Source organism: Cupressus sempervirens, chromosome 7, assembly GCF_028749045.1.
Source record: "Cupressus sempervirens isolate cs-2001-9-10 chromosome 7, ASM2874904v1, whole genome shotgun sequence".
Lineage (NCBI taxonomy): Eukaryota > Viridiplantae > Streptophyta > Pinopsida > Cupressales > Cupressaceae > Cupressus > Cupressus sempervirens.
Genome location: NC_143124.1, coordinates 907,601,579 through 907,628,169, shown reverse-complemented (window position 1 = coordinate 907,628,169; position 26,591 = coordinate 907,601,579). Strand labels below are relative to the sequence as shown.

General features: G+C 35.4%; 1 protein-coding gene across 3 annotated transcripts in view; it reads right to left on the bottom strand.

Annotated features, from left to right (window-relative positions):
• Nucleotides 1-1,664: 1,664 nt before the first annotated feature.
• Nucleotides 1,665-26,591, bottom strand: part of LOC149550453 (Adaptin ear-binding coat-associated protein 1 NECAP-1) — a 66,704-nt gene continuing 41,777 nt past the window's right edge. For all 3 annotated transcript variants that reach the window (XM_089793483.1, XM_089793481.1, XM_089793482.1), the window contains 3 exons: nt 3,192-3,282; nt 2,593-2,704; nt 1,665-2,412 (listed from right to left, as the gene is read on the bottom strand). In XM_089793483.1, coding sequence (XP_089649609.1) covers nt 2,092-2,412; nt 2,593-2,704; nt 3,192-3,282 — 524 coding nt within the window. In that variant the 3' untranslated portion in view covers nt 1,665-2,091. The remainder of the gene's footprint in view (nt 2,413-2,592; nt 2,705-3,191; nt 3,283-26,591) is intronic.

Below are 26,591 nucleotides of genomic sequence, written 5' to 3'. Positions count from 1 at the left end.
CACCAAGTAGCAACACCCTTATGCCACAAGAGGGAACAATCAATTGCCAAGTGAATATATATAAGCACCAGCGGCATCGATACTATTTCAGTATCAATAGTTTTTCTTCGTTTTATTTTCTTTTGCAAGGATTTCCCATGTAATCTGCTACTTGGTTTTCAACCTTCTACATAGCTTTGGACAGCATAAATCTTTTTGAGTTGATATGTTTATTTTAGTGAACTTGGCATTTTTAGATTGTAGTAATATGTAGCGTTATATCATGCATTAAAGGACCTGGTTAACCGTAAAGCCAACAATTGGACCTGCAGGCAGAGGACCAAGCCCATAATGGCTATAAGTATATCAGAACTATAAAAATAATTAATTGCCAACAAGGAGATCCCTAATGCCCAACGAAATGCTATACAATCTTATGAATATAGTTGAAAACTTGTAAACTTCCTTTAAATGAAAAAAGGACAACCCCTGGCATAAAATTAGCCGCGCTTCAGCTTTAAAATACCAAGAATTAGGATGACACTTCCTCCAAGGTTTTAGTACCTTCCCTCTCTAATATGTAATTGTTAACCTTGTTCCTCTTTGTTCCTTTTCAATCCTTCAATTTAGGCATGCCACAACAGTATTATTATCAAGCATTTTCCCTCTGACCATCTTTTTTCAAAACTCAACATTTTGCAATTCTCAAAATCATTTCTATAACTTAAGGATAAAGGATGAATATTAGATGATTTCAGACCCCAAAGTCATGTGCCTTATCGCATTATATTCTTTTATGCAAATAGGTGGCAATCTCATAAATTACGTAGTGAACTTTATTAATCTTCCAAATTCGTTGCATTCTTAGCTAAGCCTATTTTTGCGTCCTCTCAACCAATTTGGCCATGGTTCTAATAATCAGACTGCTTCCTCCAAACTGGAATGACCCATATGCATATTCTTTAAATATAACATATAATTTGGACAAATCAATCTCAACAAGAGGATCACAATCTTGTAAATTTTAGATTGTCTAATCATATGGTATTCCTAGGACCATTGCTTGGAGCAATTATAACAAGTTTCCTACAAAGCAAGGTTTTGGAAATATTAAATATTATATAGAATCTGAATAAGCCAATATCAGCACAGTGGAAGCAATTTCATACGAGTCAGATTATCTCATATTTTTCCTTACTCCCTACACAAACAAACAAAGACATGCTAGCAAATAAATTAAACATGTTATGCAAACTCGTGTTGCAATCACAAGCTTTCCGTAGGGTGAAAAGTTGGTGAGTTTCATATGGTGCATGAGTAGTGATCGTCCAGAGTCCGTGCACTCCACAAATTACAAAGCATTCTTAATATCCAAACAATCTTGAATGCATTATGTCAATTTTTCTTAGTTTACTAAATGGCAACTTCAATTAGAAGTAAAACAACATAGTAAATGGCAACTTCAATTGTCTTCTTTATAATGGGTCCAACTCCAGCCCTTTCCCCTGTTTATCTAATCGAAACTTTAACTGAAGGCCAACAAGCAATTTTGATGCTCATTCAGCTAAAATAAACACCGGAGGCATAAAATATTAAATATTAATAGGATCAAATTAAAAATCACCAACCAGCTATTATGAAATTCAAGTACAAAATATAGAGAATTATATCCGAAGCCTATAAGATAAGAAACTGTGTTTTTTTCCTTTTATTTTCAATCACCGTCCTGACACAGATTACATTATATAACTTTTGAACATGAAATAATCAATTTAGTGTGTCCATCTGTGAGGACACCTAGGCATAAAGACTGAAGGGTATATATTTTCTATCTACAAGGACCAAGCCATCACTTTGCTGCTGTTTATATGGTAAAATAATCAGAAGAAAGAATCCATAATCTGAATAAGTTATAGAGATGTTAATGCCAACGTAAATTCCTTCTTTCCCATTCAGAATTCATATAACATAACATCAATAGTTCATACTGCCAATAACCTGAAATAAGCCCTATGTTCATACAGCACCATAAATGATGTTTTTGAAACCAAGCACGGCCACAAGAGGGCCATCAGTCAGAACATATTTATTTCTGTTCCAACATCATATAATTCAACCTGCTGTTTGGAAATCTCCGAAGTCGTCTTCAAAACTTTCTTGTTCTTCATCAATTTTTTCGCTAAGCCCTTTGTTTTCTCCTTCATCAATAGATGAAGATTTTGTTGATTTAATATGCATTGTGGCTGATGGTGAAGGCATCAACTTTTTCTCTGATGTATAACAATTGGCAGAAGGTGATGATGGTGCTGGTGGAGGAGGTGGTGGTACTAAACATGGCAATGGATTACACTTTTCTCTACTCTCATCAAATGACATTTTGTCCAGCTCTTGCTCAAAAAAGGTGGACTTCCCGGTTCCAGTTCCTTTTTGTGGCTGCAATCATTGACAAGCTTGAACAAGTTATGATATGCTCTAAGTATATTACTATTTACAGAAATAAATTGCAAAATTCTTCTTTAAATGTATGTGACTACAAGAGACTGATTGACTGCCAGGATGAATTAGCATGGGACGTGCACAATACAAAAAGAATTGAATGGTAATAAGCATTACATTTTTCAACTGTAGCTTTAAAGTCTGGCCCTCTTTAAGACTGTAGTCAATTGAAGCGTTTCTTTGATATTGCTGCTCCATTTCCTCTGCCACCTGTTTTTTATTCAAATATCTATTTTCTCTTAAGTACAAAACAATCTATCAAATTGTGACCAATTTTTTGAACAAAAAAAGACTTCGAAAGAATCATGCAAAGAAAACATGTAATGAGTACAGGTGGATAAAAATATCTTCTTGACATAACTTCACAAATATTTTCACTGTCACAAAGCAAGGAAATTAAAGGCAAAAATCAATCCTTCAAAAAAGTAATGGAATATTTAAGACAGAAGAGAGAACATAACAAGAAACTGCTGCGCTAAGACATATAGGAGTATTACAAAAAGGCCAAATTTCGTCACGCTATTTCAAACAACACCAAAAGACTGTAGAGAAGGATCATCTAATCAAGTTCAGGAATGGTAATTAACAAGATTTATGACAAAATTTCAGCAGTTGCAACACATTATACATGATCTTATCTTCTCCATGTTTTTCTAGTTAGTTGAAATTTGTCATGGACGTGAGATTTAGAAGTATGGAGTAAACACAAAGGATACTTGACATGGTCATAGAGTGCAGCTTGAAAATCATATGCCTCAGGTCTCTCTCGGAAACCAATTCCAATAAAAGCATGCCTTGTCCGCCCACCTGCAATACAAATATCTCTTTATAGACAAAGTCAAACAACTTCATTAAACTAGTGAACCAAAATGAATATTACTTGAGTTCCATGCAATGCATCATCTGATGAAGGGGCTGCATAGTTTGGAATGGTATATGCCAAATTAGCTTTAAACAGAGTGGGGCAAATAAAGTAGTCACAACATCTGACCTTACCATATACAACTAGCAAATAAAGATAATTATACTGACACCAAAATATATTTCTCTATGGTCAGATTTAATGTATACTTGTACCTTGAGAAGCCAAAAACACTGCAGCCTAAAACATATAGACACGCACACAAATAAAAAGTCTGTATGAAAAGGCAAATTTTCTTTTAATATTCATCTCATATTGTACATTTCCATTTTCCATTGCATGGCATGAAGACTTTGTACTGTGGCATCTTTCACAACAAGTATGGTCATCTGATTTTGTTGTTACTGAAAATGTGTAGATGTGAACTGTATAAAAGTTACAAAAGCCCTGTCCAAGCACATGCTTGCAAAGGCAGATTAAAGAAACCGTGCTTGGATTTCAAACCAGTTAAAACCCATTGAAGAGAAAAATATACATCGCGAGACTTTCAAACTCCAAGCCAGGCTAAGTGGCATTCCACACTCAATACGCAGTAAAAGTTATACTGAGGAGACTGATAAAAGTTATTAACCTTATTAGCACAATATCATCTAACCCCATCTAAATGGTTGGTTCAGTCAATTAAATTGTGTTTTTTGGTTATCATGATGATAATTTATAGCAAAAGTATCCTGACTAACGATTAATTATATCTTCGTCATGAAGGTCTTCTCGAAATGAGAAAAACATGAGAAAATTATGACACAAGAGATACTGCATACAAATAAGTCAGGGTCTCCTGGTTTACTGATCATGCTCATTGCTAGATAAGTCAAAAGCTTTTGATAGAAGTGATTAGCATCTGATTATGGAAGACGTAAAGATTCAACTTTAACGAAGATAATGTCCAATGAATAGGTATTTACTATTGACATATCAACATCATTCTTGATAAAAATAATGGCTAGACTCTGAACCACACCCCAATCCTGAAAATGGACTAAACTGAGATACTTTAACATCATTACCACTTATATGATTATATCATAAACAAAACAATGCTACAAAAAAAAAGAAAAATTCAAAAAATAGAAAGCATATATATCTGGTGTTGCAGCAAAAAGAGATGGCAGATGTTTCACATAGTTACAAGCTTACAGATAACATGCTCTCTGTTACCTGTCATTTTTGGCAGTCTCAAAACATTTGTACTTTTAATATTAAAAGGCACCAGGCCAATAAGAAAATACAGATAAAAAATCTTTCATACACCTCACAGCCAAAAGAAGAGGAATCCCATCAAATTTGATGAGTTTCAAAGCTTCACTTGCAAATAGTATTTGGGCTTCTCATTAGATAAGCAAGAACATGCAAAAGCAAGCTGATTAGATCTCATGAATAAAATGCAAGCAATTTCCAGTAACTAGACTATATGCTGGCTATGATTAGGAGGTACAGTTCAACTGATGAGATTGGATTTACAGGCCCTCCTAATATACACTTTAACAGTGCTGACCTTTCAAATACTTAAGCCAGTCTCTAGTGAAAACTTCTATGAAGAGATTTGTCATCACAATCTAAATATATTAAATCCTCTTATTAAATAAGGTAAAATAGAGTAGCTTTTCATGTCCAAGAATTAATGTCAGACTTTCAGCTATTTAACACAAAGTACTGGAATGAATATGCTAAAAAGATTCTATAAAAATGTTTCTGAAAACCATTCCTGATGTTTGCCACTTCTTGCCACTGGGGATCTCTAAATCTGTAGAAAATTTTCAGACTCCCATCTGGTGGTTGTTCTGTACCATAACATCAATTTGTTCAAAGATAAGGCATTTTCTATAGCTTTGGGGAACACTGTCTCAGAGCCCGCTGATTTTTCTCCCAATGCTGTTGCTCACTTCTCTCCTATGGTGGCACATGGGCTAGGGCAATTTATAATGATGGTACTTGTGGTGCAAACAAGGTGTCTCTGCCTCACTCTATTCCGAGGAAGTATTTTGCATCAATTGTGGGTTCAAAAGTGATGACTTATGGCATTGAAGACACGGGTTTTTGGAACAAAAAGGAATCTTGTTTTGCTTCAAATCCTTAAAAAGTATTTTTTGATGTGAGTTTTGTTCCACTACAACATACAAAATCGAATATTTAATATTTCAAGATGAAATACCAAATCTCCAACTCTCCTAAATAGGGATACTAATGCTAAACAAATGAATTGATGATGGAGTGAGCCTTTTACCAATCCTTGTTTCATTGTGCCAGCTAGGCATAGGAGGGTGCTACCTTCTAAGGATGTGAAAATGATTTTCAGAGTGTTAATATTCATTCAAATACACTATGAAGATGCAATCTGAATGAACATCCCTAGAATAACTTAAACACTTGCAATTTAGGCCCAGATTAACCTTGCATTGTTAATTTCAATCAACAAGTACCAAAAGCTATGGACACTAGCTCCACCACTAATCACCATTCAACAATATCTTGCATTTATCTACTACTATTCAACATGAAATGAAATCTAATCTAAGTGAGTAATTGAAGAAACCATGCAATACTCCAAAGCAACACAAGCAATCCACCATGAAGACCAACAATGAATCAACAATTACTTTGATAGCATTATAGTAACAATTTCAACAAGTTTCCTCCTACCCTACTCTAAAAGTAACCTCCTATCTAAATCTTCTAAACTCATTAGTTACAGATGAGGAAGCCTCAGCCTTTTATAGTTGTTCAATTACAATGAAGGGCTAAGATTGATTTGAGATCAAGAGCTAGGATTAACTTATTACAAACCCTAATTAAAGTTGCCATATTATCCCCAATTACATCAAGGCACCACCTTGTGGGCAACAATGAAACTACAATGGAGCCAGTAAGCAAATATGTACACTTGGCATAATATGATTGAATGTGCTTGGAACGTGTAATTGGGATGCTCCAATTTCCGTTGATATAACTTTTGTTCCACTACAACATACAAAATCGAATACAAAATAATTCCAAAATGAAATACCAAATCTCCAACAATCTTCAATAGGGATGCTCATATGCTCAACTTTGTAGGTGAATTGTTGGATCAAATGACACAGCCTCAAGGTTCCTTATTGTGAACTTTCACTCAGTTATATGATGTGATATGCTAGTTATCACAAAGGGATTTATATTGTTCATTCAATAGATGTCAACTTGACCTTAACTTCTTCCAATCACTTACAACCAAATAAACTGCAAGAAGAAAGGGTTTAGAAATTCTAACTATAAGAACACAAGACAATATTGATGATGGGGTGAGCCTCTAACTAATCCTTGCTTTGACATGTCAACTAGGCATGAGAGGGTGTTAGCTTCTAAGGATGCAAGAATGATATTCACATTCAAATACCCTATGAAGACACAACCTAAATGAACGTCTCCAATAGAAGTTAAACAATTCCAATTTAGGCCCCGGACTAACCTTGCATTGTTACTTATAATCAGCAAGTACCAAAAGGTACGAACACTAAATTCACCATTAATCACCATTCAACAATATCTTGCATTCATCTACTACCATTCAACATGAAATGAAATCTAATCTAAGTGAGGAATTGAAGAAACCATGCAATACTTCAAAGCACCGCAAGTATTCCACCATGAAGACCAACAATGAATCAACAATTACTTTGACAGCATTATAGCAACAATTTCAACAAGTCTCATCCTACTCTACTCTAAAAGTAACCTATCTAATGCTTCTAATCTCATTAGTTACAAATGAGGAGGCCTTGGCCTTTTATAGTTGTTCAATTACAATGAAGGGCTAACATTTATAGTTGTTCAATTACAATGAAGGGCTCAGATTGATTTGAGATCAAGAGACAGGATTAACTTGTTACAAACCCTAATTAAGGTTGCCACACTATCACCCAATTACATCAAGGGACCACCCCATGGACCAATTAGAAAATTACAATGCTTTTAAGAGCCAATAAGAAAATATGTACATTTGGCATAATATGATTGAATGTGCTTGGAACATGTAATTGGGACCCTCGGCTTGGTTAAAGACAAGGGGTTGCCAATTTTCTATGTTATTCCGAAGAATAAATTTCAATTCAATTCTCCTAGTGCCAATTTCTATTGATTTGAGTTTTGTTCCACTAAAACATACAAAATCATATACATATTATTCCAAAATAAAATATCAAATCTCCAACACTCTCTTCAATAGGGATGCTCATATGCTGAACTTTGTAGATGAATTGTGTGATCAAATGAAACTGTTAGAAATAGGCAATATTGAGAGGGGGGAGTGAATCAGTATTGCAGCACTTTTACACCAATTAATTATTTTAAAACTACCCATATACATCCACTAACAACAAGGCTGAAAAATAAAGCACATTATAATAATAAACTCATAACATCATATTTTGTTGTCGAGGAAACCCTGGCCAAGGGAAAAACCCCAGTAGGGAAAGTATCTACAACTATGTACTAATCTAAAAATACTTTGTTAGGAGTTTCGACCCTAATAGGAGTCATTACATACATTTAGTAAATATTACTATTCATTTAATAATCTTTAATATTTTAATTTTTATTATTTAACTATTGTTAAAATTATATTTGGGTTGAACCCTAGCCAAGGGAAAACTCCAGTAGGGAAGGTATCCACAACTATGTACTAATCTAAAAATACTTTGTTAGGAGTTTCAACCCTATTAGGAGTCATTACATACATTTAGTACATATTATTATTCATTTAATAATCTTTAATATTTTATTATTTAACTCATAGTTGAAAAACTCAGTTTCGGCAATATCTCGGCTAGCTCAAAATTTTTGAAAATTTTGAACTCGCCAAAAACTCGGCAATAAATCGACACTTTTATCAAACATTTGAAAATATATAATTTTTATAGATATATATTAATAAATAATTATGAAGACTATAAATAAATATATTTGCTCTCTATAATAAATTTATAATTTATAAACACTATAAACTTATAAATGTTGTTAATAAACAATGCATATCCAAAATAGCATTAAGAATAAATATACAGTATTATAATTTATTAGATATACAATTATTAATTTATACTAATTTATAAACTCTCTATAATGAATTTATTAATATACAATATTATAAATCTATATCATACAGTATTATAAATTTACAAAACCAGTTCAAATAAATTAAACTTTGTATAATATAAACTTATCTATAAACTCACAATCATCAATTCATAACTTATATAAATTTACAACTTATATATATATATATATATATATATATATATATATATATATATATATATATAGTGATGTTGATGTGTATACAGGAGCATAATAGTGATGTGTATATAAGGAGATTTGACTACTATGCGTTGACTTTCCAGGTCATTCATTGGGGATGAAATTTGGCATACTTAGACAAATTTACATTAAATTTGCAAAAATGTTTTCTATAACCTATTGAAGAGCAAAACCATTATGTGTGTATCCTACAATCAGCACTCCATGTGACAACATCTTTCAAGCATATCGTCGAAATAGTTCCTCTGTCTGAATTTGTGCTTCTACGTTTTCTCAACAGTCTAAATCTATGTACCTTAATAGTCCTCAATAATCGCACCTTTCCTTAGCAGCCACCGTAGCCCTTTTGTTAGCTGTCGCAACCTGTGGGAAAATGAACATTTTTTAGAATACTTTATTGTTTTTCAAGTTGACTTAGTCAACGGTTTTTTAACCCAAAAATCGTAAAAACGTGATTTTTTCATCCCAAATGCGGTGTGAATTTTTCAAAATGTCGTTGCCGATCTATTTGGCATTTATATCGGCTGGCAGTTTTGCTCGCAATATCTTGCGATATTGTGATATATCACAGTTTTTTTAAACTATGATTTAACTATTGTTAAAATTATATTTGGGTCAAGACATGACACATCCTAAACCTTTTGGTTCTTGTTGCTATCCCTCTCTCTCAACCATTTCACAATCCACACCTACACATTTAACATAAGTTTATTATCATTGATGTTTAAAAATGACCAAAGAAGGTCAAAGAACTGAAAACTACGTTGTATCAAAATTTAAAACTAGCAATTGCACTTTGGTATGAAATGGGTACACCGAAGAATTGTGGAAGGTCAATTAGGGAAATTTTAATATATTTTTTGCATACTTGTATGTAAGACATGAGATCAATTAGTAGGCCATTTAATAAATTATAATGTTTGTGTTGTTAGGAATAAGGTGTCTCAACCTTGGATAATTCCTATTCTTATTATTTGTTTTATAAATGTATTTTTTACAAATAATGTAATTAAGTGTGAGTGTACATGTCTAGTTGGCATGTTAATGTGTCACTCCACTTGTATGCGTTCGCATTTTGAATTGTGTGTAAGGAGATCATGGCTGAAATGGTTATGACGGATTCCTATGATGCGTAAGAGCTATCTCTGGAAGATAACAATGACAGGTGAAGACATAAAGACATGTGGCAATTGATCATTGAGTACTGTGCACTCGAGTCTCCAACTCACACGATATAAGCGTTTTTTAGGGTTGCAGATTGGAGAGTGAGAAAGTGTGTATTGTTGGTATGGTATGTTGCTACTGGATTGGTCTTCTATGTCGTTCTCCTAAAAGAACTTGCATTGCAAGTGTGTTGTAATCTTCTATGTTGAAGATAATACATTGTGCAGGTTTTGGAGGGGTGGGGTTGTGTTACCGAAAGGTTTTTCCCCACCGGCATATCTTTGTGTTTATGTGTTTTCTTTCTCTATCCGTTTTCTATATCCATGGTTGACTGCAATATTATTGTTTACATAATATCGAATCTGAAATTGTAAGGATTTATTAGGAATTTGCACAATACTTTCCTTAAGGGATTAGTGTAGGAAGTTGTTTCCGCACCTAAGTTTCCTTACATGTGTAAGAAAGGTCCTAATGTAGATATGATTATTTTAAATCAAGCATGCATCCCCAATATGGATCCAAACATGACTAAAACAAAATCTCTTATTATACTCCATTTCCAACAAGCTTATGTTTGCAATACAGAGAGGGGGGAGGACGAGAGGTAGGGAGAAAAATAGGGTGGGAGAGAGTAGGACACGGATAAAAATAGGGGTATGTAGATGGGAATAGAGAGAGGAAGATATGTAAAAAGATAGAGGTGTAGAGAGGAATATAAAATGACAGAGGAAGAGGTAGACAAATTGTCATGTCCCCAATTTTTGGTGACAGTTCGATTTAATTAATTTAATTAATTTGGTTGTCCAAGGACGACTAATTAATTATTTTAATTAAATAAATAAATATTAAAAGATAACCTTGTATTTAATAAAGTGACTTGGAAAATATTTAATAAAGTCACTTGAGGGATAAGATCAAAAATGTTCTAGAAGTCTCTGGAGAGGATGGAGGGAAAAGAATAAATAGGCACCCCGGGGCTCCATTCGAATCAAGGCAGTTGATTATCTCTCTTTGTGTTTCAGATTGTGATTCAATCACAGGTGCATTGTAGAACCTAGGGTTTCTGCAATTGACACAGTTGGCCATTGAGAACGATAACTCTCAATTGGTACGCAATTTTGAGGGTGTGAAATATCATCTGAATTATTGCAGATTGGAGGTGACATTCAGTCATTTCATCAGGGCAGAATTGGTGGCTTAACGCCAAATTTTGGCAGGACTATTCTGGGAATTCAGTTTGAAGATATAGGTCATTTACAAGGTTTTACAAGATCAGTTGTTAAAGCGACTTCTTCAGCAAAGTTGCAGTATGAACAGACAACCTTCCAGCAACATTTTCGTATATGGTTAAGGCTGAAGTCTGACCGAGTGCAATTACAAAGATCATGTTGAAGTCGAGCTGGAGGAGAAATCGACTCGAATTGATTTTGGAAGCCGTTTGCATATAATGATTTTGGGCAGGCCGGATTGTAGTACAACATTAGCGCCATCCGCATATTTGAAGATTTTTAAAAGGAAACGCGGGAGTGAAGGGTTTTTTGTGGGAGGCAAAGTTCCAGAAACATCACGTCTGTATATATTCCCGGAACAAGGCCGTAGGTGCTATCGGGTTCAGTGATTTGTGAGCCGACAGAAATCTTAGAAGTGGATTTAATCTTGTTGCAATCGGCAGTGTTTTGCAATCGAATTTACAATAATTATTGAAGCCGCACTCAGCAACCACATATCAAGGGTAACAGGCATTTCTCAAGAGCAAGCTGAAGGCCATAATGAATTCATGGGTGCTGTTTTATATCAGATCGCACAGACCTGACAAGCGGTGAATTAACCAATGAATACACATTCAACGTGGACTTCCAAATTAAAGCAGGAGGACGGCATTATATATTGATCTTCATTACGGTTCAGGAAGGTGCGGTCTTGGTGGGCACGAGATGCTGTTAACAGCTAGATTATCGTGACAGTCTGACCCGCAGGATCGATGACGAGTCTCTGATCAGTGCCGGCATCGTCTCGCAGCAGAAGTTTTGAAGAAGGGCATTCCTTCCAAAGTGTGAGTGCGACCAGTCCCATGACGACTACGGGTAAAGGCCAATTAAAGTTTTCCTTTTGATACTATTAGCTATTGTACAGGCTCTGTATTCAGTTTGGACTATTGTTGGATATATAAAGAATTTGCTTGTAATTAGATCCTTTCTTAAAACTTGAGGGTATCATTGTCTATTGTATCATGTTAAACAATTAGATCTCGAGAGTTATTACACCCTTACTTGTTAACGGTTGCATACTGAGTATTAACGGGTTGTCATTAAAAGCTTGTTTGCAAATTGCCATCGTATCGTATTGGGATTTAGTGACCTTTATAGCTAGGGTCATTACAGTGGTATCAGAGCTCGATTGCTAATTGTTTGACGAAATGTCAAACCTTTGAAGTTTTAGTATTTTTTGGTGCTGGAGAAAGCAATAACCTGTCAGGGTTATTTCACAAATAGATAGAGAGAGTTAGAGGGAGATAAATATGGAGAGATAGGGTGAGTTATATAGGAATAGGAAGAGGGGGAGATAAAGATCTAGATGGTTAGATAAAGTGAAGAAGAGAGGGATATAAAGAAATTTAAAGAAGGGAGAAAAATAAAAAGAAAAGGAGAAAGATAATAATATTACATAATTTCATCGACCAATACAATACTATTGAAAATTTGTTTACACATTATTAATATATTATGAACAGATTGTAAAATTATAAATGATGAATATAAAATAATATAAATATGAATATATAATATTACTATGAATGATCAAAATATTTAATATTTTGATTTAATACTATTAATACTAATAAAATAATTATGGATAATTTATATATTATTATGTTATATAATATTAAATTTTATCATATATAAATGATGAACAAATTTATACTATTATATATTATAAACTGCGAAGCCGAACAGAGTTGTTACCGACCTAAGGCTAGTGCTTTTGAAGCTTTCAAAAAAATGTGGTTGGCATGTGTAAAGCCAATGTCTACAATTTTAAGCATTGGTCTTTATATAGGAGGTTGTGAGTCTTATTTCAACATCATATGGTGAAGTGTGTTCTCATTGGAGATATTTAGAGGTTGCCTCCTCAAAGTGGCCCTTACTCTCAGTTATTATCAAGTATTTATATAATATTTCATATTATTTCTTCTATTGTGCAAGTTATTTCATTACAAGTGGTATCAAAGCATGACCTTGGCACCATAGAGGCAAGATTTTTTTCTCAACATTGAGGCGATTTTGTGAAGAGCATAACTTTCATATTTTAGCAAATTTTTCAAAAAAATTTAAAGGGTTTTTGAAGACCATATTAAAGAAGATATAGTCCAAAATTTAGAGGAATTGGAGCAAATTTGAGGAACTTATTGCAGAATTATTATTTCTACACAATTTTTGAGATCTTCATATCTCTCACATCCTGCAGAATTGGAGTCTAACTTGTATTGGGTTTTTAAATACATAGTAGAGGAGCCTAAATTTCAAAGCTTGGAAAAATTGAAAAAAAAAAAAGCATGATATTGCAAAATTAGGAAAATTCTTTCTCAAGGCAGCAAATTTGCTAATTTTTTTGGGATTTTTCTAAATAAGGGTATCTTGGCCCTAGTACGTTACAGTAAAAAACAAATAAATAAATCAGAGAATTTACATTTCATTTGTGTGATTTATTTCAAAAATATTGGTTTCCATCATGACGAGGCCTTCAACAAGAGGCAAAAAGAGTGCTACCACACCGGGGAAATCCTCTTATCAAGATTGGGAAGCAACAGAGGATAGTAATCCCAATGAGGAACTTAGTAAGTTCAAGGAAGAGATTAAGAGGGATATGTGCAACCTACGAGGAGATATATCAGATATACGAAGCATGTTAAGCACCTATATGAATGACATAAGGAAGCAGCTCTCATGCAATCAAGGAGTTACCTTCAAGTCGACTAATAATGACACAAATTTTATTAATCCTACAGGATCTAGGAATTTTTTTCCAAAGGTGGATATGCACAAATTTGATGGCAAGGATCCTCTAACATGGATAAATCAAATGGAGAATATTTTTGAAGTACATCAAATCCCATATGGACAAAAGGTCACGATGGCTTCCTTATATCTAGAACCAGATCAATTCATTTGGTATCGTTGGCTTAGTACTCATAGGAGGAAAAAGGGTCTCATTGTATTATGGTCAATTTTTACAGAAGAACTCCAAGCACAATATAGCAATAGTGTGACAAAAAACTTCTTTAACCAACTTGCTAAGCTTCAACAAACAGGATCAGTTAAGGATTATATTCAAAAATTCCAAAATCTATCCTTAAGAGTGGATACAATTACAGAGAACTTGAATGATTTATTCTTGGGTGGTCTCAAGGATCACATTCAACATGAGGTACGCATGTTTTGTCCCAGCTCATTAATTGAGTCTTTTATATCGGCACACAAGGTAGAGAAGTTCTTGATTCCTAGAAAGCAAAGGGGCTAATGTGACGAGAAAAAGGATATTCAACACCTTCTCTTCCTCAACCTACTAGGTTGACTCCACGACAAATTGAGGAGAAAAGAGCAAAAGGGTTGTGTTTCAATTGTGATAGCAAATATAGTCGAGGACATAAATGTAGTGAAAAGAAATTGTTCTATATTGAAGGTCCAAGTGAGGAAGAAGAGGATGAGCCCATATCAGAGGAGGATAGGGAGTCAAATGAGGAATCACATGATTCTCAACCAATCATTTCTTATCATGCAATTTCAAGTTTTAGTGCACCACAAACTCTCAAGGTAGTTGGTTTCTTAAAGAAACAGAAAGTAATAGTGTTGATCGACTCAGGTAGTACTCATAATTTCATCAACAAAAAGTTGGCAGCTCTTCTAAATTGATTTATATATCCAGCCCCAAAGTTTCAAGTTTTGATTGCAGATGGGGGCACAGTTAGTTGTTCAAGGAAGTGTCATAGCATCAAATTATCCATGGGAGATTATCAACTTGATACCCCAATGTATGCAGTATCCATGGGTGTAGCGGATATAATTTTGGGAGTACAATGGCTTACTACATTGGGGACAATTGAGATGAACTTCCAAGAACTATTCATGCGATTTCAATCAAAAGGAAAGGTAGTGGAGCTAAGGGGATTGAAGGCAAAATCCTCACAGATGGTAAGCTCTCATCAAATGCAAAAGTTTCTTAAGAAAGGTGTGGATGGATTTGTAGCCCAGCTATGTTCATTAGAAGTATCTCAATCTAATGCTCTTACTCATCCAAATTTACAAGCAATAATTGATCGTCACTCAGTGATTCTTGGAGATATGCCTAAAGGACTTCCTCCTAAGAGAGATCATGCCCATGCCATACAACTAGTTCCAATGAGCCAACCAACAAACATCAGGCCTTATAGGTACCCACACATACAAAAAAGTGAGCTAGAAGAAATTGTTGAGGAAATGCTAGAGGCAAGAACTATCAAGCATAGCCAAAGTGCTTGCTCCTCACCTGTTGTGATGGTGCATAAGAAGGATGAAACTTGGCGCATGTGTCCAGATTATAGAGTGCTCAACAACTACACCATTAAAGATAAGTTTCCTATTCCAGTCATCGATGATCTTCTATATGAATTAAATGAAGCTATGTATTTTACCAAGTTAGATCTTTGATCGGGTTATCACCAAATTCAGATTAAGGAGGAAGATATTTGTAAGATAGCATTTCGAACTCATGAGGGTCATTATGAATTTTTGGTGCTGCCATTCGGTCTTACCAATGCACCATCTACATTCCAAAGTTTGATGAATTTCATTTTTAAATTCTTGAGAAAGTTTGTGTTAGTGTTTTTTGATGATATATTAATTTATAGCAAGACTTGGGAAGAACATTTGCAGCATGTAGATCAAGCATTACAATTACTCGAAGATCATCAACTCTATGCTAAGCCATCTATTGGTTATCAAAATCACCGGTTAGAAACCTACGAGCCTTGCCTGCTCGATGCTGGGTATCTAACTGATTTTGGCCAACGTAACAAGATTAAATCCTCTGCGCTTTAGGTTCCACTGGACCAAGGCCTGTTTACCTAAATCCTAGATGGCAAAACTCAATTCCAAGATGATTTATGGCGGATTATAGCAATCAAACAAACTCCTTGATCGGCAAGCATCAAAGAAACGTTCTGGATTATTTATCTTCAAGTTTCAATTATTATTTTTCAATTTTATGTGTTTGCTGAAAAGAAAAGGTTAAGACAAATTATTAGACAAAATTAAATCCTTTAAAGAAGAAGATGGAGAAATGCCAGTATTCGAATTTAAACTTAAATGAGCAAATGTCTAATCAGTGCCAACTTCTAATTGGGTAATAGAATCAAGTGCATATTCTTTATGTACAACTTTATAATATTGATGATATTGTATTTGCTGATAATTCAACTATTACGACGCCACAAATTGTTTCACTTCTGCATATTTAGATCAGTCTATCATGCTTTTAACCATTGCGTGGACACAATAGATACTAGCAATGAAAAAGACAACACTTTGCACTACTAGTATTTTATCAAATCCAAACAGCAATGATCAACTTGGTGTACCTATCGAGAATGATGAATTATAAACAAATAATCAACAAGATCATAAAGGACAAAGTATATATACTCCCACTCCAAAACAGAATGAAAATCTTACAGATTACTTTGCCGGAAAAATTGGTGTTAAAGACACTCTCGATTCATCAGTGATCAATTCAACACCTGCTTGATCCTATGCAAGTTTGAAAGGTTATGCTCAAGAAAATTTCAACTTCTCCTGCTTAGTTCAGATCTCAAAACTTCTCCTAAGAAGGAAAACTCTAACAGTATTTGATGAAGATTTTTCTATTACAATAGCTTCAATATCAATTTTTAAAGACAATGAATTCTCCCTCCCCTTGGTTTGGATTTATCAATATTTATATACATTTGAAAGGTGTTGGTTTCACTTTAAGAGTCGCACCTTTTCATATTCAAGCAACCGACTCATTGCTTATAATACAACTGTGGTTATATTAAAATATAACTATTGCTTAACTTTGTTTTAAGTCTTATATTATTTCCAACGGCACCAACTCTACAATTTAATAACTGGTGTAAATTTATTCTTCTGCTTTCATTTTTGATGATCAAGATGTCACTTCATACATCCGAATCTGATCATAATATAATGCAGGAGCTCTTCACGTCTTCGTTGCCTTTCACGCTGGATCCAAATTCTTTAGCGGGCTTGCGTTCTTCACTTGCATATAATACTTTCCGGCAATTCCTCTACGCGTTCAAACTTCAGATTGATTGTTTGTTCGAATTGCTTGTTCTGAGAATCTGACTATGCTCCATCCTTTATGTTTCCTGCAGGCACTATCATGTACAAAACCTGATGCCGACCATTTTTGCCTTCGCCTACAGATCCACACGAGCTCCTGCATCAAACACACGATAACATTAGAAATCAATTACTGATAACAAATAATGTGCTTCTCGAGCCTGGAAAAGCTTGCAAAACTCCTGATGTGATTTCGTGAACTCCCATGCAAGTTCATTGTTGATATTTCTTTGCGTTGAGTGCTCAAATTTATATAACCACATGTTTGAAATCTCACAAAGATTAATTCAGGCGACACCCTGTGCCGACGCGTATGGAAAAATGATTAATTTGCAATGGAATCTGAGGGATGGTTTCTTTAGTTAATCTTATGCAGACTTTGATTCCCCTTATCTTAATCATGGCGTTAACTTTTTAGTATTCCAAATTCTCATTGTTGTGAGTATCTTTGGAACATCTTCGAACGTTCTATGCCTTTTGCCCTTTTGCAATGCATTTAGTGCCCAGATTCATTGGTGTATCAATAATATCAAAATAATCAACAATTCCAAGAAAAACTGGACCAACAGGAGTATCAAAATGCTGTGCTGCTTCTGTTTAGAGTGGGAAAGGAACCATTTCTATTGTCTGTGTTTCATTCCATTTAACGGTGCATCCTCGCTTTTGTTAAGTGTCCAATCTAAATAACCAGTTTCTTCAGATTGATTCATAACGGAGAGTGCTTTATTTCTAGAAAATCATTTTACCAGACAGAGCGAGTAAATGACTTTCATCATGGTAACAAAATACAATAGACTCTGCATTGTCTTAGTCTTTACTTCAACTATGAGCATTTTCTCGAGACAAAATTCGGAGCAAAGATTTCATGCCATCATAAGAAGCAAATCCAAATGATACTCAGTCAAGCAAACAGTTGCTTCCAACCTTGTCTTTGAACAATGGTAATCAATCCATCCCAGGTTCCTTTGAATTCATATTCGATTGACTGTGTCTGACCCATCAAACCAGCCAAGGCTCCCACAAGCAAGCTTTGCCAAGACAGATTTTTCATGCTTCTTAGGAATATGTCTCTTCATTTCCTCAAAGACATAGAACTTTAAACCAACATATGGAAATATTCCATAAAGAGAAGGAATAATTTTATTTTATCTGTACTTCTGAACTGTGTGATACGCTGTCGAACTTGTATATTAGTTGCCTCTCTACAGATCTATGAAGGTTTGTGTATGTTAATTCAATCAACGCTCCTGTCTCTGTACATCTAATAGTGCTGTAATCTTTTGGATTTCAAAGCCCAAAATAAAAGAATTTCCAAATTATGATTTTTGCATATTTTAACTACAAGTGTCCCAGTAAATTCCGGATCGAAATCACAATCTGGATAAAGATAACTCAAAATTCATGTAATAAATAAGAAGACTCAGCATATTATAACCCTGTTTACAAACTAGAAATTCTTCCTATTCCTAGTTGAACCAAGACATCTGGAAAAAACTTAGCAGCTTGGAGAGAAACAAGACTAATACTTTCTTCTTCAGCAAATCAACAACGTCTTCTAATGGATCACTCAAACCTTCACAGTACTCTTTCCCATTACAATTTGATTCCCTATAATCATTAATATATGGCATGTAAACTCCTGTCATAGACACAACATAACAATGAAAAGATATGAAAATGTACAAGAATGGAGCCTCTAAAATTAGAGTTCCATCACCATCCAAGTGTGCTTTTGGTCTTAAGGAGGTGGAGTATTTGGGACACATAGTTTCACATGGAGTAAAGGTGGACCCTAACAAAATTAACGCTATCATGGAATGGCCTATTCCAAAAACTATTAAGATGCTGAGGGGTTTCTTGGGATTAACAGGATACTATAGAAGATTTGTGAAGAATTATGGTTGTATAGCAGTACTCCTTACCACTCTATTGAAGAAGGATTCAATTCATTGGAATGAATTTGCTAATGTATCAATTGAAGAAGGCTATGTGTACAACTCCAGTACTTGCCACTCCAGACTTCACCAAGGAATTCATTGTGGAATGTGATGCTTCTGGAAATGGGATAGGAGCAGTTGTCATGCAAGAAAGTCGACCAATTGCTTTTGAGAGTCGTCAATTAAAAGGTAAAAATCAACTCAAACCTATTTATGAGAAGGAAAGCTAGAATTCCTTTATGCAGTTAAAAAATGGAGGCCTTATTTAATCGGTCAACACTTCAAGGTTAAGAAAAATCATGATAGCCTAAAATATTTTTTGAAACAAAGACTATTGTTAAAAGAGCAACAAAAATGGGTCACTAAGATGTTGGGATATGACTTTGAAATTGTATACAAGAAAGGGAAGGAAAATATTGTGGCCGATGCACTCTCCAGGAAGGATGAAAAAGATGAAGCCTTGTTGTGTGCCCTTTCAATATTATGAGAAAATTGGGTGGTAGAAGCCAAAGAAGAGTGGCAAAATGATGTTGCAACAAGTAATCTCATCCAGCAAATAAAAAGTGACCCTAGTAGTTCAGATAAGTTTTGTTTAAAGGGGGATATTCTTTGATATAAAGAGCGCGTGTATCTCTGCAAGAATTCCACTCTTAAACATAAGATTCTCAAAGAACTACATGAGTCCACTATTGGTGGTCATTCAGGATTTTTGAAGACATATCATTGGGTTAAGCAAGATTTATTTTGGGAAGGGCTAAAAGGTGATGTTCAAATATTTATGGCTAAATGTTTGGTTTGTCAAAGAAATAAGGGGGAAATAATTAAGATACTGTTGATGTCAGTTTTGTATCACTACATAACATCTAACAATTGAATACTTGACATGAAATATCAAACACTCAAATCCTCTTGAAAAGTTAATACTTATGAAGACATGAGAAAAACTCCAAAGTTTCTTACACCTGTGGATACTAACTCAGTTATCGATGTGATTTGCTAGTAATCATGTAGGCAAGCTTACGCTATTCATTCAAAGATAACTTGGTCTTTGGTGGAATGATGGTGATGGTGATTCGGTGTGAATGCCAAATGATGTTGATGGAGAAGATGATGGTGATGGAGGGTGAATGTTCTTATGACTTACACCTTTCTAACTTTCCTCTTCAAAACTCCAACTCCTAACTACTTGCTATTCTACTCCTACTCCTATGAATGAAAAGATTAGCAAATGGATGAGGATCGAATCTAATGAAAGTTAACCAGCAGCTCCACCTCCATAGATGCAATGATTCAAAGGAAAATGAACTAGTTTACCACACAAGGCTTCCCAACAAACCGCTAAGATGCTAGTGGCCTAGTTATTGATCCCTATCAAACATCCACTAATGCTACCATGCAACTATCCATCTACTCTTAATCTTACTTAGCAACTTGAAATGAAATCTATTTTAGCAACTTTAAAGGAAATCTTATTCTAACTAGTGGAAGTAGAAACCATGCAACAACACCAAAAGTTCTTAATCACCATGCAAGTCACAACAATGAGAAAGAAAAGCGATTTTAGCATTATCTTATGCAACAATTGTCTCCGATCATTACAAATGAGAGCAAATGGCCTTATATAGAGGCCAAAATGTACAACTGACGGTAGAGATAAAGAAGCAAAATCGACGATCCAAATTGAATCTTAGAAACCCTAATTAGGGTTGCCACCCCATCGGCCAATGAGAAGATGCCACTTCGTTAATGGATCAATGAAAAAGGTGGAAAAGTAGCAACAAATGAGAAGGCACCAAAATGGTGGGCAATCAGAATTAGACACTTGTCCTACCCTAAAAGAAAGAGAAATTGCCACTTGAGCTTACATCAAATGATCTTCTAATATAAATCTATCTTTTTCTTTCGTTCTTTTAGCTAAGGCAATGAACCTAGCTAGCCTTCCGTTGACTTCTTCCATGGGAGGGCAAGGTGTATGCTTTATCTTGAACTCAGCCGATTTCATCATGCTGCTTGCTGCCTGTAGTGTCTTCTCGTGGTCCTTCTCATACTCTTTTGTGTATCCAATAAAGGCATTGAGGGAGGAAAGGGTGCCCAAATGTTCCTTCTTGATAGCAACCTTTTCTAACTCATCCAATCTCGATCCAAGCCTTGCCTCATTGATGTCCTCTTCTCTGATGTCTTCAAAATCAAGTGCCACCCCAACATCACTCGTCATGGTTGAAATCGAAGTGTCGATGCTTGGGTTGTACTGTGCAACTGCATTTTGTATCTCCTCGAGTGTTCTCAATCTAGTAGTCAAGGCAACAAAGCAAGATTCTACCGTACTCAATCCTCCTTCATCAATCAACTTGGCCCTTTCCAAATATTTCTTTGGTAGCCCAATGAATGCCTGTAGCCTGGGAATAGCTAAATCCTTGACTGGAAGGAAATCCTTCCACTCCTCTTCAAATACTCTGAATTTGTTTCTAACAATCACTAATGACCAAAATGTAGAGATAAAGGAAGACAAGAAATTTCACTCGTCTTAGATTGTATCATGGATCCAATCCTTGACTTCATGTAGCTGAGCCAATATCTCTTCTATGTTGCTCCCACTGTCTTGAGGAAGGGCTACCTAGTGCAACTATTGGATGGGCTGGCAATCTCTCCAATATTTGTTCTCGGCCTCCAACTTTATGATCCTTTCATTTGCCTTCCTCAATCTTTCTCTTATTGAAACTATGCCCTCCTGGATCTCCTCACACTCCATGTCATCTTTATTCCTTCCCAAGTTATGCTCCACTATCTCATATTCCTGGGCCGCAATCTCATCCAATGCTTTGTTAACCGTGGGTACAGCAATCTAAACCTTTCGGTGACCATCACTATCGCTCCTAATCACCTTTGCCATTGTTTTTGCAATCTGTTTTGTTTCTTGCTATCACCCTTCTCTATTAATCCTTGGATGTCTTCCACTATTTGCATAGTAACTACCTCACCTCTTGGCATAAGCATTTGCCTTAACAATAGTGGTGCGGTGCATCTCCCCAAATCTGGATTTGGTTCAATTAGCCGATCATCACCAACGACCTCGAGCGTTTGATTTATTTCATCAATATCAATCGTCTCTCCACTAGTAACTACCATGTCATCTCTTTGTTCGTTTTCTAAGGGAGGAGAATACTCGATGCTATTGCTGTAACCACTTGACTCTGAATTAGAGCTCACTTCTACCACGGTCCTTTGTTCACTTGTGTTATCTTCTTGGCCTCTAGCCTCAATTATACTTTCCCTTGACGGTGTCGCATGCTGTCTCTTCACTGGAGGTTCTGGATGTTCTTTTCTTTTTTCAACCTCCAAAGCTCTCTTCTTGCCTCTAATTGTTTCTTTTTGCTGGCTACTTCCTTTACCCTTTTGTCTGACTAATTCTGCTGGACCCTCTTTTGGCTTCATCTTCTCATAAGTAAGGTGTATCTTTTGACTTTGTAGTTTCCTTAACTTTCCATTATACCACAACTCGGTATGCAAATCTATTGTCCTTGTGACTGCTTCCAAAGAAGGATCCTAATGGTCATCTAATCTACTGGATTCAACTCTGTTCCTTCTACTATATCATAATCTTCTCTCAACACATGTCCATCATCTTTCAGTTGATCGAGAATATCAAGGCCTCTCCATCTGATATCTCTCATCATGTTCACCGACAATCTTGAGAAAGCTAGCTTTCTCACATGAAAGTCATCCTTGGCATTGGCCCAAAAGTCTTCTATAGTGGGAACATGTTTAAATGCATTTCCATGAGATACTTTGATAAAGCCATTAGGATCGAATCCTTGCCTTGCTCTGTACCATCCTAGATGATACCATTCCAATTCCTTCTCCGCAGCTACAAAGGCAACACGATTGGGGCAACTATCATTGCCAATTCCGAATGAGAAAGTAATCCATGTCTTACCTTCGAGTCTTATTGCTTTGTCATAATGCTCAAGTTGCCTAGCCAATTCCATCAAAACTACCTTGTCAGGTGGGTATCTTGGAAGCCTCTTGGGACAAACTGTGCTTCTTGCTACTCTAATGTATGTGAATTGCAAAAATTGGATAAACCAACTCCCATATTTCTTTATCTTTGCTTTTGCTTCCGATGAGAGTCTCTTAGCAGGTCTCCCTTGTAATACCCTTATTGTCTTCATAGCAAAGGCGTCACAAAATATTTTGTAATCTTTGTTGTTGTGCAAATGAAGCTGAGGATAGCATTCATGCACCAAATATTGCCCCGATCCACTGCCAATTTCTCCTAAGGCCTTAAGTCCCGGAGTTTTATACAATCTAGCAATTAGGTAAAACAGATAGGATCCCATGTAGAATTGTTTTTAGTTTTGTACAGTTCTAAGTTGCAACTCTAGATTCTCGCTTATGATTCTAGCCCAATCAAATCTTCTTTTTCCTTTTTCAATTTCATCAATAAAGAAGTACATCCAGTTTTCGAATTGCATACCTTGAGCTAGGCCCATGATCCGGCTGAGTAGCGCAATGAGATCGCCATATTCTAATTTGAAATCTGCCACTGTGAGCCTTGATGATCTGGTTACTTCTTTCTTTCCCTCGTGTAGCCATTCCTGTTTTAGGTGCATGAAATAAGCTTCCTAGTTATCCTGAAATGACTTGGCGACCTGATCCATCATCACCACTGTCATGCTCTTGTACTGGGGAATGTTAAATGCTTCTTTGATCCCCTGTCCGCCAATGTTGGCTAACACCCTCTTCCCTTCATCAAAAATGATGGATTTACTAATCAAATCAAACCTAGATGCGCACTCTATAACCAACTCTGGACAAAGCAAGGTAGGAGGAAAAGCTGTTGCGTGTACAATTCCACTTCTGTATATCTTCTTTGTCATGAAGGATTGTCCTTCCTTTAGTCTGTCCTTTACTTATATCATATTTGCTATACCAACATTGTTATCGATTATTCGCCTCATTTTCGAGAAGAAAGTTGTTTTGGGCATCATATCCTCTTTGCCTTTCTTAGTGTTTGTTCTCTTAAGGTTCTTGCTTGCACTAACATCTACCATCTTAAATACTTATTTCTGCCCCTTCATTCTAAGTGATATGGACTACCCTTATTGATCTTCAACCTTCTTTCTATTGATGGACTCTAACTTATTTCTACCTCACCAAGTCCTATAACTACACTTATCAATCTCCAATCTTCAACCTAAGGGTGGGGCTACCACTTGTTTCTGCCTCTTCGTTACTTTAGGATGGACTACACTTATATCTCCCAACTTCAACCTAGGGTGGTCTAGCTTATTTCTGCCTCTTTAAATGTCCTATCATGGATTCTACCCTTATCAATCTCTAATCTTCAACCTAGGATGGGATGATGAAGTGGTGGATGATGAATACAAGAAGAACCAAGAGAAATCCGCTTAAGGACCACTTTCAACTCTAAATGAATTGAATTTACCTTTACCGATGGTTGAGTCTTCTTTTGAATTTTGGATCAAACCTAAGAATTTCAAACCCCTTGCAAATATTGATGCCCTAGCTAAAGAAATCAGAATTTTGTACACTTGAAATTGCCCATGCAAGTGCCAAAAAAATCAAACTTTCACTTGTTTTCTTCGCCAAAAAAATCGTCCAATCTCTAGGAGAAAATCGCAACCCCTCTAGAAAACCAAAATTGTCTTCCACAAATTTTGGCTCCACAAAAATCGCCTTAGGGCAAGAAATTCTGATTTTTCACAAGAAGTCGCCTAGAGTAAAACTGCAGCCTTCATGGAAGAAAATCAGATTGCCAACAATGGAAATCCACCTTTGCAAGAATGCCAAAATCTAGAAAAAATCGCCTTAAGAAAAATCGCTGCCTTCCTCAAAATTCACCCAAGCATAAAAATAAATCAGAATTCAAACACACAAATCTGCTCCAAAATCGCCTAGAGCAAAAATTCGCCCAAGACGGGAAAAAAAAATGCCTCCAAGCAAGGAAAATCTGCTCCAAGAAGAAAATCACCTAGGCTGGAAATTGCCTCTCCACAAATTTCGCCCAACATGAGGAGGAAGATGGAATGAGAAATGAAAGGGGGGAGCCTCTCTTATACCAACATTTCACTAATCCTCCAAGCTGGCCGGCTTGCACCTAGGAGAGGAAAAAAACATTAATTAATGCACAATTTTAGGCCAGATTAAATGATAAGCTAAAAATTAATTTTGCCACAATGAAATTTGCATTTTTAAATTGCCGGTTAGACCAAAATTGCAAAAAAGAAAAAATAAAGCCTTGGAGATGCTAAATGTTTCCATTTAATAACGATTTAGTAATTACTATATCATTAAAAATCGGATTTGGCAAGCCAAAAGCAATTTTTTCAATTTTAAATTACTAATTTCTTTAAATATTTTAAAATATTAAAGGCAGATTTAATCCATTTAATGCCAGTTTTTGCAATTTAATCTAAATCGATTTTGCTATGCAATTTTAATTTTTTAACAAAAATAAATCATTTCTCTAGAATCCAAAATCGATTTTGCAATTTGATTTCACCATCACAAAATTTAATTTTATTTTCACCGAAAAAATTCAAGATTTTCCAAAAAAACCCAAATCTAACAAAAATTTCATTTTTTGAAAATTACTCAAGTTTATACAATTATATCCAAATTTTCAAAACAAATTGTCTAAGTACAAAATTCACAATTTTATCTTGCCAAGTGTTGTTCTTTGGAACTTGCTCGGCCTAAGGATAAAAATAGTCGTTTTGGAAAATCAAGCTTAAAACTGGGTGAAAAATAAACCTAACGTCCTCCCTTCTAGCCTAAAGGTGTCCAAGACAAAAAAATTTCTAAGATCAAAAAATTTTGGACAACTTCAAAAAATTATTGCTAAGGCGATAAAATAAAGGGGGTCCCCAAAGTTTTGGGGCGATGGTGTGAAAACTTCACAACAAATACCAAGTCTCTTGCAGCCTTTATCTATTCCTAGCCAACGTTGGGAAGAAGCATCCATGGACTTCATCACAAGGCTTCTCAAATCTAAGGGTCGTAATGTCATCATGGCAGTAGTTGATCACCTCGCTAAATATGCACATTTCATTGCATTATCACATCCTTCTACAGCAAGTATAGTGGCAAAAGTTTTCTTGGAGAATCTCCAAAAGCTACATGGTACACCTAAGGTTATTGTTAGTGTCATGATCCTATCTTTACTAGTCACTTTTGGAAAGATTTATTCTCATGTTTGGGTACTCAATTGGCTCATAGTTCTTCATATCATCCTCAATCAGAGGGGCAAACTAAGGTTGTTAATAAATGTTTGGAAGGATATCTTTGTTGTTTCACTTCAGAAAAACAATCTGAATGAGTAGATTGGCTACCTCTTGTAGAATGGTGGTACAATACTTCTTTTCATAGCTCATCAAAAATGTCTCCATTTTTGGCACTTTATGA